This window comes from Neltuma alba, unplaced genomic scaffold, assembly GCF_004799145.2.
Source record: "Neltuma alba isolate B1F8T4 unplaced genomic scaffold, ASM479914v2 tig00001968_pilon, whole genome shotgun sequence".
Lineage (NCBI taxonomy): Eukaryota > Viridiplantae > Streptophyta > Magnoliopsida > Fabales > Fabaceae > Neltuma > Neltuma alba.
This window is the reverse complement of record NW_021632690.1, coordinates 24,922-39,628: the sequence shown is the minus strand read 5'-3', so window position 1 is coordinate 39,628 and position 14,707 is coordinate 24,922. Positions and strand designations below refer to the sequence as shown.

Below are 14,707 nucleotides of genomic sequence, written 5' to 3'. Positions count from 1 at the left end.
CATACCAATGTTAGGCAGGGCGAGCCGTCAATTACCCTCAGGCGGCACTCAAGAGCTAGGATGCCTCCCCAAACGTCGCGACTGGAATCACAACAAAGTGGTACTCTCCAGGGATCGAACACATGTTAACTTGGTCATATGTCTCACCCCTTCGCCAGCTGAACCCACGGACGATGGGTATAAAGAATCACGTTATGTTCTTATTATAGATATAAATATTTATTTTATTTACCGATGGTTTTGTATTGAACATTAACACAGCCCTCGCTGCCAACATCAAAAACAGGTCCTCCTCATCTATTTTATATATTGTTGTTGTTGTTGTTATGGACCGACCCGCCCCGCCATAGTTTTAACTTACAGGCCATTCACACATGTTCTCAGAGATATCACAAGAACCGCTTCCATATGAATATCAATGGTATGATAATGGCTTCCGATTCCATGGAGGAACCTCCTTCTTCGCAGAGAAGCTACTGGAGAAGATGGAGCAAGCAAGATTTCCTACCGGAGCAATCCTTCCAGAGCTGGGCCGACTACAAAACCGCGCTTTCTCAGACGTGGCTCAGGTTCAAGGATCGTCTGGTGAGCAGATCCGACGACGCCACCGAGACCGGTGAGATCAGAAAGCAAAGTGAGAACGACATGAAACGCTGCCTCAACTGGTGGGACCTCATCTGGTTCGGCTTCGGCGCTGTGATCGGCGCCGGAATCTTCGTCCTCACCGGTCAAGAAGCTCACGACGACGCCGGCCCCGCCATTGTGTTGTCCTACGTTGCCTCCGGCGTCTCAGCCATGCTCTCCGTCTTCTGCTACACTGAGTTTGCCGTAGAAATCCCTGCTGCAGGTGACACTTTTCCTGTTATTATGGGATTTTATCGCGCCGTAGAGTCTCTAGTTCCCACATGACTCGTTAGAAATTAGATTTGATTTAATATTTCCATAGTTTTAAAAATCATTTATAAATATATTTTATATAAGTCGGGATAGAAATCTTATTACATGTCTATTTTGTATCTCGTAAATTATAATTAAAAAGTTATTTATAAGTTATCTTGTAGCTAGAGCTAGTAATACGGGTAGGTGGTGCGGATACAGGTCAGCTTGCAGCAGTGCGGGCCGAAAGCGGCAAGCCCACCTAAATATTTTTTTTAAAAAAATTATTATTATTATTTGTATAGGTTGAGCTTAGTTTGAAATATTAAAATTGGACTTGGAGTTTAAAACTTGAGTAGTGGATTATAATAAAATAATGTGAAAATTAATTTATAATCTGAAAGATATTTTAAAAAAAACTAACACATATTTTTTCTAAATAATTAATTTGATTATTTTTCTTATCCAAATTAATTGAGTAAATCTTTTATGTATATATGACATATGCAATTACATGAATGAGGAGATGTCAATGTGAAATTTGAGGGTCAAAATCCTCTAACAATATTGTATAATATATTAGGAATTGTATAAAAATAAAATAAATTTTTTTTAAGAAAGGCGGGTTAGCCCTCGGCGAAGTGAACTGAAAACAGCACAGGCTAAAATAGCCCGCACTATGATGGTTTGACATTTTGCTAACCTGAACCCGCCAAAAAAGCCCATATTGCCGGCTCTACTTTTAACTCAAAACTTGAAGTGAAACATAAACCAGAAAAAATTAGTATAGTACATACATATATAGAAACGAATATATATATATATATATATATATTCTAGCTCATGAAACACATTATATTAATCTCAGCGTGAAAAAACAGAGACAAAACAAATATGTTTGCCTTTTTTTTTTTAGCAAATTGTAGGCAAACCATTCATATGAAGTTATAAATACTGGTGAAATTGAGCAATGCATAAATATTTAATACTTTATATAAATACTAACTATGAATAGCTTATATATTGTCATTGCTTATGTAATATGCTCATCCATATTTTAAATAATCCATGTTGATCCTTTGTTCAAACTATTTATATGCAAGGACATATAAAATATAATGAAAATGTGAATTTTATTCCCCAACTGATTTGTTTGATAAATTAAATTTTTAATTAATTATTTATACCAATTTGCTAAAATAAAATCAAAATATTAAAAATAAAAATTAAACTATTCAAATATAAGTAATCCTGTTTGGCCCTCCATTTAGAGTTCCTGTTTTGGATCTATCCGTCCATGCTTTATTGTACGACGTACAAATAATTCAATATGTTGGCCAACAAATCAATATAAATCTTATATATTAATATTGATATATTGATTAATTCATATGGTTGCAATTTTTGAGTTTTTGGCCAAATTGTCTATTTTGGACTTAATTAAAGTGATTTTTTGAATTTAAACAAAAATTGCGTACGCTAAAAATTCAATTTTGGCACAGGTGGGTCATTTGCATACTTGAGAGTGGAATTTGGAGATTTTGCAGCATTCATAACAGCAGGAAACATTCTTCTTGAAAGCGTAGTAGGAAGTGCCGCAGTAGCAAGAGGATGGACTTCCTACTTCACAACCCTTTTGAATCGTCCCTCCAATTCACTTCGCATCACAACAAACCTCAAACAGGGCTACAACTCATTAGACCCCATAGCTGTCGGAATCCTTGTTATTTCTGCGACAATCGCCATGATCAGCACCAGAAAAACCTCGTACTTCAACTGGATAGCATCAGCAGTCAACAGCTTTGTCATCCTCTTTGTCATAGTCCTAGGTTTCCTCCATGGCAATACCTCAAACTTGTCCCCTTTCTTGCCTTATGGGGTTAAAGGAGTGTTTAGAGCAGCTTCTATTGTGTATTTTGCATATACTGGGTTTGATAGTGTTGCCACTATGGCTGAAGAGACTAAAAACCCTTCAAGGGATATACCAATAGGGTTACTTGGATCAATGTCTTTGATCACTGTGATTTACTGTTTAATGGCACTTTCATTGAGTATGATGCAGAAGTACACTGAGATAGACGAAAACGCAGCGTTTTCTGTGGCTTTTGGAAGGGTGGGACTTAAATGGGCAAAGTATGTGGTGGCTTTTGGAGCCTTAAAGGGTATGACCACTGTGCTTCTGGTTGCAGCTTTAGGACCAGGACGATATATCGCGCATATTGCACGTGCCCATATGATTCCACCATGGTTTGCTCTCGTCCATCCCAAGACTGGAACCCCTATAAATGCTACAATTCTCGTCACCATCTTAGGTATTTAATATATAATCTTTTTTTCTTGTTTATACAAGTTGTAATTATTTTATCATTTCAGTTCATTCTATCACTTTCATTGAACATGCATACCAAGTTCACCTTGAAACTGATGATGATTCATAAGAAAACATAGTTTTTGGTTTTTAAAGATTTGGACAACTTATAATCAAGTTCCTTAAACCTTTTATTTTAATTAAGGAACTTCTCCCTTGGAATTGTGGTTAACTTTAATCGAAATTCCTGCAATTACCAAATATCATTGTTACATCAACGACATATCATTATCACATCAGCAACATGTCATTTCCAAGTAGTAGTTGACCAAACTTAGTTATAATTTTAAGAATTACTACTTCCAATTTTTAATATAAGAGTTAGTTGACTAAGTTGAGTAGATTAAGAAAACTAATTAAATTAGTTATTTATAATAAATATGTGTTTTTTCTCCTAAATATCTTTACTAATCAAATGTATTGATTAGAATTACTATTATTACAAGGACTATCTTAGAAAAAATAGATAAATATGAAAGACAAATTAGATTGAGGGTTTTATATTTAGGATCAAAATAAAAGTCAAATGAACTCTTATATTAAGTACCAGAGATAATATATATTTTAAAAAAAAGGAATTTTGACCTAATTAACTTGACCAAAACCCTAAATTAGAAACAATACTTTCCCATGAATTCATACACTAATGACTATAAATTGCTGCCTCTCAGCTGCCAGCCTTGCATTTTTCTCGAGCCTGGATGCATTATCAAACTTGTTGTCAATAAGCACACTGTTTATCTTCATGATGATAGCTATGGCTCTTCTTGTGAGGAGATACTATGTGAGAGGAGTCACACCGACTCAGAATTTAATAAAGCTAGTCATCTTCTTATTTCTCATTGTTACTTCTTCAATGGCTACTTCAGCTTATTGGGGTTTGAGCTCTAATGGTTGGGTGGGATACGCCATAACTGTTCCTTTATGGTTCTTGGCCACTTTAGGACTGTCCTTATGTTTGACTCAGCAAAGGATACCTACGGTTTGGGGGGTATCCTTTGTCCCGTGGCTGCCATCTTTGTCTATTGCAGCAGATATTTTCTTGATGGGGTCTTTACCAAGAGACGCATTTATAAGGTTTGGAATTTGCACTGCTGTGATGTTGATTTACTATGTTTTCTTTGGCCTTCACGCCACCTATGATATGGCTCATCACTCTGTCCATAAAAATAATGAAAGAGCTTAGAGAATGGAGATCCGTAGCCAATAATTAGATAATTATGTGTCCTTTGATTTTCAGTACTTGATGAATCCTTCTGTAATATACTTGTACATTAATTTCTGTAACATAGTTGTACATTAATTTCCTCAAGAGTTACTCGTATGAAATTCTACGTTCTAATGGTTTTTTTTTTTTTGGGTATCTTTGCATGGAGCTAGATCGCTTGAATCCCGGAATCACATTGAGTAAATTTTTAATAAGAAGAAAATAATGTAACCAGCGAAAAGAAAGGAGAGGGAGATGAGAGAAAACATAGCTTCTTCCGACATTATTTGAGGAATAAATAACGCAGATTTGGATTTTCAAATTAAATGTCCATTAAAAATTTCAGCAAGTCAGATTTAATATTTTATAGAAATGACCAAATTAAAAATAAATAAGTTTGAGCAGTTAAAAATTTGAAATTTAATTTGAGAGTGATCTATAATTTGCAATAGGAAAGAACAATCAGAGTGAAGGAATACCGTCATTTGAAATTGGAGAAATTATATCCCAAGGTCATAACTTCATAGAATTCAATATAAAAATTCAAAGTTAAATTATTCAAACATCCGAAGGAATTGAATGTTGCGATAAATGAATGAATATGTCCATTCGTTAAAAAAAGAAGAAGCTAAAATTCACGATTTTTTTCCCAGTAGAATTCACAATTAAAGCATTATTTTCCATCTTTATCTTTTTGAAAAAAAAAACTGCAAAAAAAAAATTTAGATCATCTAGTTATATATATATATATATATATATAGAGAGAGAGAGAGAGAGAGAGAGAGAGAGAGAGGGACCAAATAAGAATTTATCAACATAGAAGTAACCATACCTCGTGCTCCATCTATTCTTGTCAAGTAACAAATGACCTATATGTAAGTAGCCTATTTAATCTTTCCCTACTCATAATAAGACTTTTTCTAAGCAAATGACCTTTTTTAATCGCACATCTAATTAGTCATCGTAAAACATATCCACTATTGACCAAATTAATCACCTAAGGCCTACATTCTCTGAGGTATCTTTGTTTGTTTTCAAGGAATATTCCACCATATTCTGCTTTTGTCGATAGTGATGAGCCGTATCATAAGTAGCATGGAGCCCAAGAAAACATAGTAGATCAGCATCACCCCAGTGCAAATTCCAAATCATATAAATGCATCAATCCCTAAGGATCCCATCAGAAGGATATTCGCTGCAATAGACAAAGAAGGTATCCATGGAACAAGTGGTAACCCCAAACCCTAGGTGCCCTTTGCTGAGTCAAAAATAAGGACAGTCCTAAAGCGGCCAAGAACCATAAAGGAACACTTATGGTGTATCCCACCCAACCATTCTTTGGTCTCATACCCCAATAAGTTGAAGTGGCCGTTGAAGAGGCAACAATGAGAAGCAAGAAGATGACTAGTTTTATCAAATTTTGAGTTGGTGTCACTCCTCTCACATAGTATCTCCTCACAAGAAGTGCCACAGCCATCATCATGAAGATAAACAGTATGCTTATTGACAAACAGCTTGCCAATGCATCTAAGCTTGAGGAAAAATTCAATGTAGGCAGTTTAAATTATATATCAAAAAGCCAGCAAATATCACAATTGTCATTGGTATATACAGATAGAGTTTTGAGATGAACTTTTTAATCTTGATCTATGGCTATTTGTATAAAACTAGAGAGAACCTTAGTTTGTGGGAAAGAAATGAATCACAGTTGACCCAAATAGGGTTGGTTCAGTGACAATGGACTGAGTTTCCATGCGGACTTGCGAAAAATGTATTTGGATAGGGATTTACTTAATCATCAATCAACCTTAATTCTTTGGATTAGTTAAGGTGGCAAGTAGTCATAAATGCGTGAAAGGTGAAAGTCATAAAGCTATCCTTGCATGGAAAGAGATGGAAGACAGTAATTGTAATCATAATAAGGTCTGTTATAGCATACTAGTTGATGGCTTGTCCAAGCAGGGGAAGCTCATGGAGGCCTCAATAGTGTGGAAGCAGGCACTGAGTAGAGGAATTAAATTAGATGTTGTGGCTTACAGCTCAATGATTCATGGTTTTTGCAAAGCTCACTTAGTAGAACAAGGCATGAAACTTTTCCAACAGATACTTTGTTTAGAATCTGAATCACAACCGGATGTGATTACATATAACATTCTTTTGGATGCTTTGTGCATGCAGAACAGCATCTCCCGTGCTATAGGTCTTTTAAATATTATGCTAGATCTGACTTCATTGCATGCAATATTTTCTTGAGAACTCTGAGAGAGAAAGTGAATCCGCCTCAAGATGGGAGAGAGTTTCTCGATGAGCTTGTAGTCCGGTTAGTTAGGCGACATGGAATAAAAGGTGCTTCCAAAATTATAGAATTGATGCTGCGTAAGTATTTACTTCCAAAGGGTTCTACTTGGGCCATAATTGTTCGAGAGCTCTGCAAACCCAAGAACAATCAAAAAGTTACTAATGAATGTTGGAGCAGGTTGTATTGCTGATTTTTTTTAGGGCCTTTGTTTTCAACTCTTTTAAAGCTCAGAGATTACAAATACAGTAATTTGTCAAGGTCTTCACTCTGTAGGTCCGCATACTTTTGAAAGGAAGATAGAAAGCAGAGGTAGAGTTTTCACCGTGCTTTATTCATAGATCTCATCTTGTTTATTTGAAGATATCAGTGTGAACCTAGAGGGCTGCAAATGTCGAGAATTGTACCACTTGGACCATTTCAGCTGCCTGAACTTGTAAACTGCAGTTGTCCCCCAAAAAAAAACACCGTCTTGTGTTAGTCTTTAGTCAATTCAAACCGCAAGAAATGTAGAAAGAAATTTCGAGGAAATTGAAAATTCCTAATTTTAAATCAATATTTTTTAAAAAATGAAAGTTCTCAACTATTTTAATCAAAGTTCCGCAAGAATATTAAAAATAGTATTATTCTACTTTCTAACACTATCTTATATTTAACTGTTAGGCCTTTGTTTTGATCCGTACTCATGTTTTTTGAGTGGTATTAATCCCTGAGATATTTGTAAAACTTTAGATTTTATTAAATATGCATTTGGATAAGTGGATCTGTCTAGAAAAGAAAGTGTTCCTTGGTAGTCCTCCGGTCCTTAATATAGAACCTAATTGTTAAGTTAATTTTGGTCTTAAATATAATACTTATTTATCATATTTATCAATTTTTTCTAAATTACCCCTATGGATACTTCCTTAACCATAATCAAGTAATTAAGGAAGGGAGGATATTAAGAAAAATTATTATGGTATTTTAGAAAAAGCATGTCATATTTCTTATAATTAACTAACTTACTTAACTTTTTTAATCTTATAAAATTAGTTAAATAGGTCTTATATTAAGGACCGAAAGAATAATTTTTAATTGACTTCTTGACTCGTTGACAACTATCAGATATATTAATAAAAATGGGCTCGGGATTCAAACTTAAGAAATTTTTTGTTTGAGATTTTTCAGTCTTTTTTTCTCTCATCACGGTGAAAATTAACGCTATGGAGACATAAACAATCTATTACCTCCGACCTAAATATAAGAGTTAGTTGACTAATTTGAGTAGATTAAGAAAGTAAGTTAAGTTAGTTATTTGTAGTAAATATGTATTGTTTTTCCTAAAATAACATTGCTAATCAAGTATATTAGCTAGAACTATAATTATTAGAAAGATTACCCTAGAAAAAAATAGATAAACATGAGAGACAAAATGGATTGTGGTATTATATTTAGTACAGAAATAAAAGTCAAATAAAGTCTTATATTAAAAATAAAAAGTAGTACATATGAAGAATTTTCGGAGAATAATTGGACTTTTGCTTCTTCTATAATTGTAATTGACGCCTTTTTCTTTTCCTTCATTTGAGATAACCTGACCTGACATCTCGAATTGATTTATACCCACCCCACTAATGCTAACATTTTAGATACAAAGAAATAATATCACAACGTTGAAATTAAGACTTGTATAAAACTAAATGAGATTAAATACGTATTTCAGAAAAAAAAAGTAATTAACTTAAGTAACAGATAAACGTATCTCCAGAGACTTATAAGCACAGATGTTTAGATTCTCTTTACAGCAACTACGTTCACCCTATATGGTAATTACCGGATGACAGATATCACTCTGTGATGTTTTGAATTTATGACTCATCATGCTTCTTGAAATTATAAAATCAATAATAATTTTTATGTTACAAAAATATTTTTAATTTAATAATATTCTTGCGTCGAAATATTGATCATACGAGGAAGATTATTGAGCTATTACTTTATAGGACATAATTGATGCTTTTGAAATTTACATATATGCAGGGACCACACATGAACTACAAGACAATTGACTGCGAGTCAACACACCCAGCCTCCAAACTTCAAAAGAAGCTGCTTTGAAATATAAGTTTGGGTCCGCAATGGATCTATCTTATCAATCAAAACCATAATTTTCCAATGTGGAATATGCAATCACCCCTTTCCCTATCTTCGTAGAAATAAAGACAATAAAAATAAAAATTTCTTTATACTTCCACACAAAATAAACTCTAACATAACTTGTCAATTTAGTTATACTTACTTGTCAATTCTGTACAAGAACTTGTTAATCATACTCCTTCCATATTCAATCCTTTTTTATTTATTATAGTATGAAGTGCACTTATTAAAAATATGTTCCCATAGAGAATTGATAAGAAAGTACAGTTAAATTGACAAGTTATATTAGAATTTTAACAGCCCACTTCATATTGTCACAAGCATATGGTTTGGAAGCTAAATTTATTACTACCTCTTGTGCTTAATATAACAATTAATTTAATTTTTAATTTGATCCTAAATATAAAATTTCAATCCACTTTGTCTCTCATGTTTATTTCTTTTTTTCTCAAAATAGTTCTTGTGGTAGTTGCACATGTTTAATGTTTTATCAAATATTAAAGTTAATATATTTGATTAGTAAGCGTATTTTAGGAAAGATAATAAATATTTATTACAAATAACTAACTGAAATTTTTTTTTTAATTTACTCAAATTAATTCAACAGCTTCAAAATTAAGAACCGAAGGTAATATATATATTTGCACTACATAAAATGTAGTTAAATGACGTTGATAGCCCTGTAGTCATAAAATTTTTGGTGAATCATGGAGTTCAAACCCTTCCTTAGTTACGTTGTTGCAAAATTTATTCTCTATGACTGGCAACAGGAACGCCAATGATAAGTGGGCTTTTTTAAAATAGTGAAGGAAGTATATTTTGAACATTTACATGTAAAATATAATTTCATTTTTGTGCTTCAATAATTTATTGATACATCAGAATTTCTCAAGACTGATTAAAAATTAACCGAGTTATGTGTGGGACTATAATAAAATCGATTACTCATCAATTAACCATTATGATTATGAGTAATTAAAAATCATGTTACGTTCTTATTATAGAAATAATGTTTGTTTATTTTATTTACCGATGGTCTTGTATTGAGCATTCACACAGAATCCTCGCTTGTCAACCTCAAATACAGGTCCTCGTTATCTAGTGTTATGTACTATTATCATTGGACCGACTGCCGCAGAGCTTTAACGTTGCAGACCATTCAACAAGTTCTCAGAGTCATCACAAAAATCGCTTCCATATCGATATCAGTAGTGTAATAATGGCTTCCGATTCCGTGGAGGAGCCTCCTTCTTCGCAGAGAAGCTACTGGAGAAGATGGAGCAAGCAAGATTTCCTACCGGAGCAATCCTTCCAGAGCTGGACCGACTACAAAACCGCGCTTTCTCAGACGTGGCTCAGGTTCAAGGATCGTCTGGTGAGCAGATCCGACGACGCCACCGAGACCGGTGAGATCAGAAAGGAAAGCGAGAACGACATGAAACGCTGCCTCAACTGGTGGGATCTCATCTGGTTCGGCTTCGGCTCTGTGATCGGCGCCGGAATCTTCGTCCTCACCGGTCAAGAAGCTCACGACGACGCCGGCCCCGCCATTGTGTTGTCCTACGTTGCCTCCGGCATCTCCGCCATGCTCTCCGTCTTCTGCTATACTGAGTTTGCCGTAGAAATCCCTGTTGCAGGTGACACTTGTCCTGTTATTATATATCGCATTGTAGAATCTCTAGTTCCACATATCAGTTCCAAACTTGTTAGAAGTTAGATTTGATGTTTCATGGAAGCGATTAAGGGGTTCTTTACATAACTTTAAAAACCACTTATAAATATGTTTGATGGAAGCAGAGGCAGACATAATCATTTAAAAAGGAAGTAATTTTCACATCTCCATTAACTATTCCAAACTGTTGTTTGGTGGGTCGTGTTCATATGTCTTTTTTTCTCTCTCTCTCCCCCCCCCCTTATCTCTTTCTTCTCTCTCTTTCCTTCCTCTCTCCCCCACAACCGTATTCTTCTTCTTCTTCTCCAACTTTCTCTCTTGTATCCACATTTCAAGCTTCAACCCATTGCCGCAATCCAAAATCTATGTAACCCAGCGACTTCACACTCTTCCTACTCATTCGGGAACGTGTCTGGGTGGTCTACCAGCCACATTCCTTTGAAGGTAACGAGCCCATTATACCCTTTCCTATTAATCTCCACGCACACTGCCGATGAAGTTGGCCAGGAAGCATGGGACAAGGAGGATGGTCAGAGGCAAGTGGTGTCATTGCAAGAGCCACTATGAGTGAAGATCCATGTGAGGATCAAAAGCCAAGAGGGTTTGTGTAGGAATCCACTTGCATACTGTTGCGAGCTGCCATGGAGGCTAACTCCTAATATATAGGGGTTTTTGTTTTCGTCAAAATCATCAATCTCCAATGTTCTGTTGTGGTCGCTGCCATCTTACCTTCGTCGGATCCATCATGCCATCAGTGACTCCATGACCCAACTAGGTGGAAAGCTAGAAACGGCTCATCAACCAGCTTGGTTGATGCAGTTGGAAGGAATGGCGACTGCTTCGAGTTGTAGATTTTGTGTACAGTAATCATGTTTTTTGTAGTGAAGGCTTCAAGGTCAAGCTATGAAGAAGGTATGTTTGGGTTGAGTTTGAGAGAGATATGCAAGGAAGAAGTGGCCATGAAAGATGGAGAAGAAGAAGTAGCGTGTAATGGAGAGAGAAGACAGAGATAAAAGGATAAACAGAGACCAATGTGAACAAGTGTGAATCCCCCGAGTCAAAAGTTAACACCTCTTTGGCATAGCTAATGATTGTGTCTGCTTTTTTACTCTTCAAAACTTAACAGTGTCCTGCTAACATGAAATTTTGAAGGGAATTACAATGAAGTCTCACATAAGGGAAATAATTATCAAAAGATCTCAATAATAACTTCAAAACAACAGGTCTATAATGAGAATAATAATCTCTAAGACCTGCGTTTCAATTATTTTCCTTATTTAAGAGCTCATTATAATTCTTCCAAAATTTTATTATTAAAATTGTATCCTGTATATATATTCTAGCTCATGAAACGCATTATAGTAACGTCAGGGTGAAAAAAATAGAGAAAAAGCATATATGTTTGCTAATTTTTTTAGTAAATTGTGTGCAAATCATTCATATGAATTTTATAGTTATGCATGCTGATCCGTATTTTAAATAATCCTTGTCGATCCCTTGTTCAAACTATTTATATGCAAGGACATATAAAAATATAATGAAAATATGAACTTTATTCCCCAACTGATTTGTTTCACAAGTTAAATTTGTAATTAATTATTTATACCAATTTGCCAAGAATAAAATAAAAATTGAAACTATTCAAATATACGTAATCCTGTTTGGCCCTGCATAGTTCCTATTTTGGATCTATCCCGTATGACTTTCAAATAATTCAATATGTTGGCCAAAAAATCAATATAAATCTTATATATTAATATTGATATATTGATTAATTCATATGGTTGCAGATTTTGAGTTTTTGGCCGAATTGTACGTCTATTTTCTAGTTAATTAATTTGATTTTTTTTTGCTCTAATCAATAATTACGTATGCTAAAAATTTAATTTTGGCACAGGCGGGTCATTTGCATATTTGAGAGTGGAACTTGGAGATTTTGCAGCATTCATAACAGCAGGAAACATTCTTCTTGAAAGCATAGTAGGAAGTGCCGCAGTAGCAAGAGGATGGACTTCCTACTTCACAAACCTTTTGAATCGTCCCTCCAATTCACTTCGCATCACAACAAACCTCAAACAGGGCTACAACTTATTAGACCCCATAGCTGTCGGAGTCCTTGTTATTTCTGCAACAATCGCCATGATCAGCACCAGAAAAACCTCGTACCTTAACTGGATAGCATCAGGAATCAACAGCTTTGTCATCCTCTTCGTCATAGTCCTAGGTTTCCTCCATGCCAATACCTCAAACATGTCCCCTTTCTTGCCTTATGGGGTTAAAGGAGTGTTTAGAGCAGCTTCTATTGTGTATTTTGCATATGGTGGGTTTGACAGTGTTGCGACTATGGCTGAAGAGGCTAAGAAACCTTCAAGGGATATACCAATTGGGTTACTTGGATCAATGTCTTTGATCACTGTGATTTACTGTTTGATGGCACTTTCATTGAGCATGATGCAAAAGTACACTGAGATAGATGAAAACGCAGCGTTTTCTGTGGCTTTTGGAAGTTTGGGACTGAAATGGGCAAAGTATGTGGTGGCTTTTGGAGCTTTGAAGGGTATGACCACTGTGCTTCTGGTTGGAACTTTAGGACAGGGACGATATATCACGCATATCGCACGTGCCCATATGATTCCACCATGGTTTGCTCTCGTCCACCCCAAGACTGGAACCCCTATAAATGCTACACTGCTCATCACCATCTCAGGTATATATCTAATACAGTATATAATCCCTCTCTCTTGTTTATATAAGTTCTAATCATTTCATCATTTCAATTCATTGAATCACTTTCATTGAACAAGCGTACCAAGTTTATCTTGAAACTGATGATGATTCAGAAGAAAACACAGTTTTAATTGGTTTTTAAAGATTTGGACAATTTTATAATCAAGTTCCTTAAAAGCTTTTTTCGTTAAGGAACTTATCCTTTAAAACTGTGGTTAACTTCAATCAAAATCGCTACTATTATCAAATATCATTGTTCCATCAATGACACATCATTATCACATCAGCAACATGTCATTTCCAAGTAGTAGTTGACCAAAATTAACTATGATTTTAAGGATTATATATATTATAAAAAAATATAGGAATTTTCACCTAATTAAGTTGACTAAAACTCTAAATTAAAAACAATACTTTCCCATGAATTTATATACTAATGACTGTAAATTACTGTCTCTCAGCTGCCTGCATTGCATTTTTCTCAAGCTTGGATGTATTGTCAAGCTTGTTGTCAATAAGCACACTGTTTATCTTTACGATGATGGCTGTGGCACTTCTTGTGAGAAGATACTATGTAAGAGGAGTGACACCACCTCAGAATTTGATAAAGCTTGTCATCTTCTTGCTTCTCATTGTTGCTTCTTCAATGGCTACTTCAACTTATTGGGGTTTGAGCCCTAATGGTTGGGTGGGATACACCATAACTGTTCCTTTATGGTTCTTGGCCACTTTAGGACTGTCCTTATTTTTGACTCAGCAAAGGGCACCTAGGGTTTGGGGGGTGCCCCTAGTTCCATGGCTGCCTTCTTTGTCTATTGCAATAAATATTTTTCTGATGGGTTCTTTACCAACAAAAGCATTTATAAGGTTTGGAATTTGCACTGCTGTGATGTTGGTTTACTATGTTTTCTTTGGCCTTCACGCCACCTATGATATGGCTCATCATCAACCAGACAAGAACATGATTCAGTCTATGAAAATGCTGAAAGAAAGCTTAGAGAATGGAGATCTTTAGTTAATAATTAGATCATTATATATAGTTACTATATCCTTTGATTTTCAGTACTTGATGAATATATACATTTTGTAATATACTTGTACATTAATTTCCGATCCACAACAATTACTTGTATGAAATTCTACGTTCGCAAGTTTTTATTTTTGACATCTTTGCATTAAGCTCGCTTGAATCCAGGGATATTCAAATTGAGAAAATTTTTTATAAGAAAATAATATAACCAGCGAAAAGAATAGGAGAGTGGGAAACATAAGAGAAAATGAAGTTTCTTTCGACATTATTGGAGGAATAATGCAGATTCGGATTTTCAGATTAAATTATCATAACAAATTTCAACAAGTCAAAATTGATATTTTATAAAAATGATCAGAATTCGGGAAAAAAGAAGAAGATAAATTTGGACAGTT

At 34.9% G+C, this 14,707-nt stretch overlaps 2 protein-coding genes across 2 annotated transcripts; both read left to right on the top strand.

Annotated features, from left to right (window-relative positions):
- The first annotated feature begins 468 nt into the window (after nucleotides 1-468).
- On the top strand, nucleotides 469-4,567 carry LOC114714936 (cationic amino acid transporter 5-like). The gene is made up of 3 exons (XM_028899728.1): nucleotides 469-847; nucleotides 2,379-3,188; nucleotides 3,916-4,567. Exons 1-3 carry the CDS (start codon nucleotides 646-648, stop codon nucleotides 4,428-4,430), a joined length of 1,527 nt encoding a protein of 508 aa, XP_028755561.1. The 5' UTR covers nucleotides 469-645; the 3' UTR covers nucleotides 4,431-4,567.
- Nucleotides 4,568-10,024: 5,457 nt separating this feature from the next.
- On the top strand, nucleotides 10,025-14,447 carry LOC114714758 (cationic amino acid transporter 5-like). Its single transcript, XM_028899526.1, has 3 exons — nucleotides 10,025-10,520; nucleotides 12,453-13,262; nucleotides 13,744-14,447. Exons 1-3 carry the CDS (start codon nucleotides 10,103-10,105, stop codon nucleotides 14,295-14,297), a joined length of 1,782 nt encoding a protein of 593 aa, XP_028755359.1. The 5' UTR covers nucleotides 10,025-10,102; the 3' UTR covers nucleotides 14,298-14,447.
- The last annotated feature ends 260 nt before the right edge of the window (nucleotides 14,448-14,707 follow it).

Coding starts and splice junctions, on each gene's coding strand:
- LOC114714936 (XM_028899728.1), top strand. CDS start 646: ATGAAACGCTGCCTCAACTGGTGGGACCTCATCTGGTTCGGCTTCGGC. Junction 848..2,378: donor CGTAGAAATCCCTGCTGCAG/GTGACACTTTTC, acceptor ATTTTGGCACAG/GTGGGTCATTTGCATACTTG. Junction 3,189..3,915: donor AATTCTCGTCACCATCTTAG/GTATTTAATATA, acceptor GCTGCCTCTCAG/CTGCCAGCCTTGCATTTTTC.
- LOC114714758 (XM_028899526.1), top strand. CDS start 10,103: ATGGCTTCCGATTCCGTGGAGGAGCCTCCTTCTTCGCAGAGAAGCTAC. Junction 10,521..12,452: donor CGTAGAAATCCCTGTTGCAG/GTGACACTTGTC, acceptor ATTTTGGCACAG/GCGGGTCATTTGCATATTTG. Junction 13,263..13,743: donor ACTGCTCATCACCATCTCAG/GTATATATCTAA, acceptor ACTGTCTCTCAG/CTGCCTGCATTGCATTTTTC.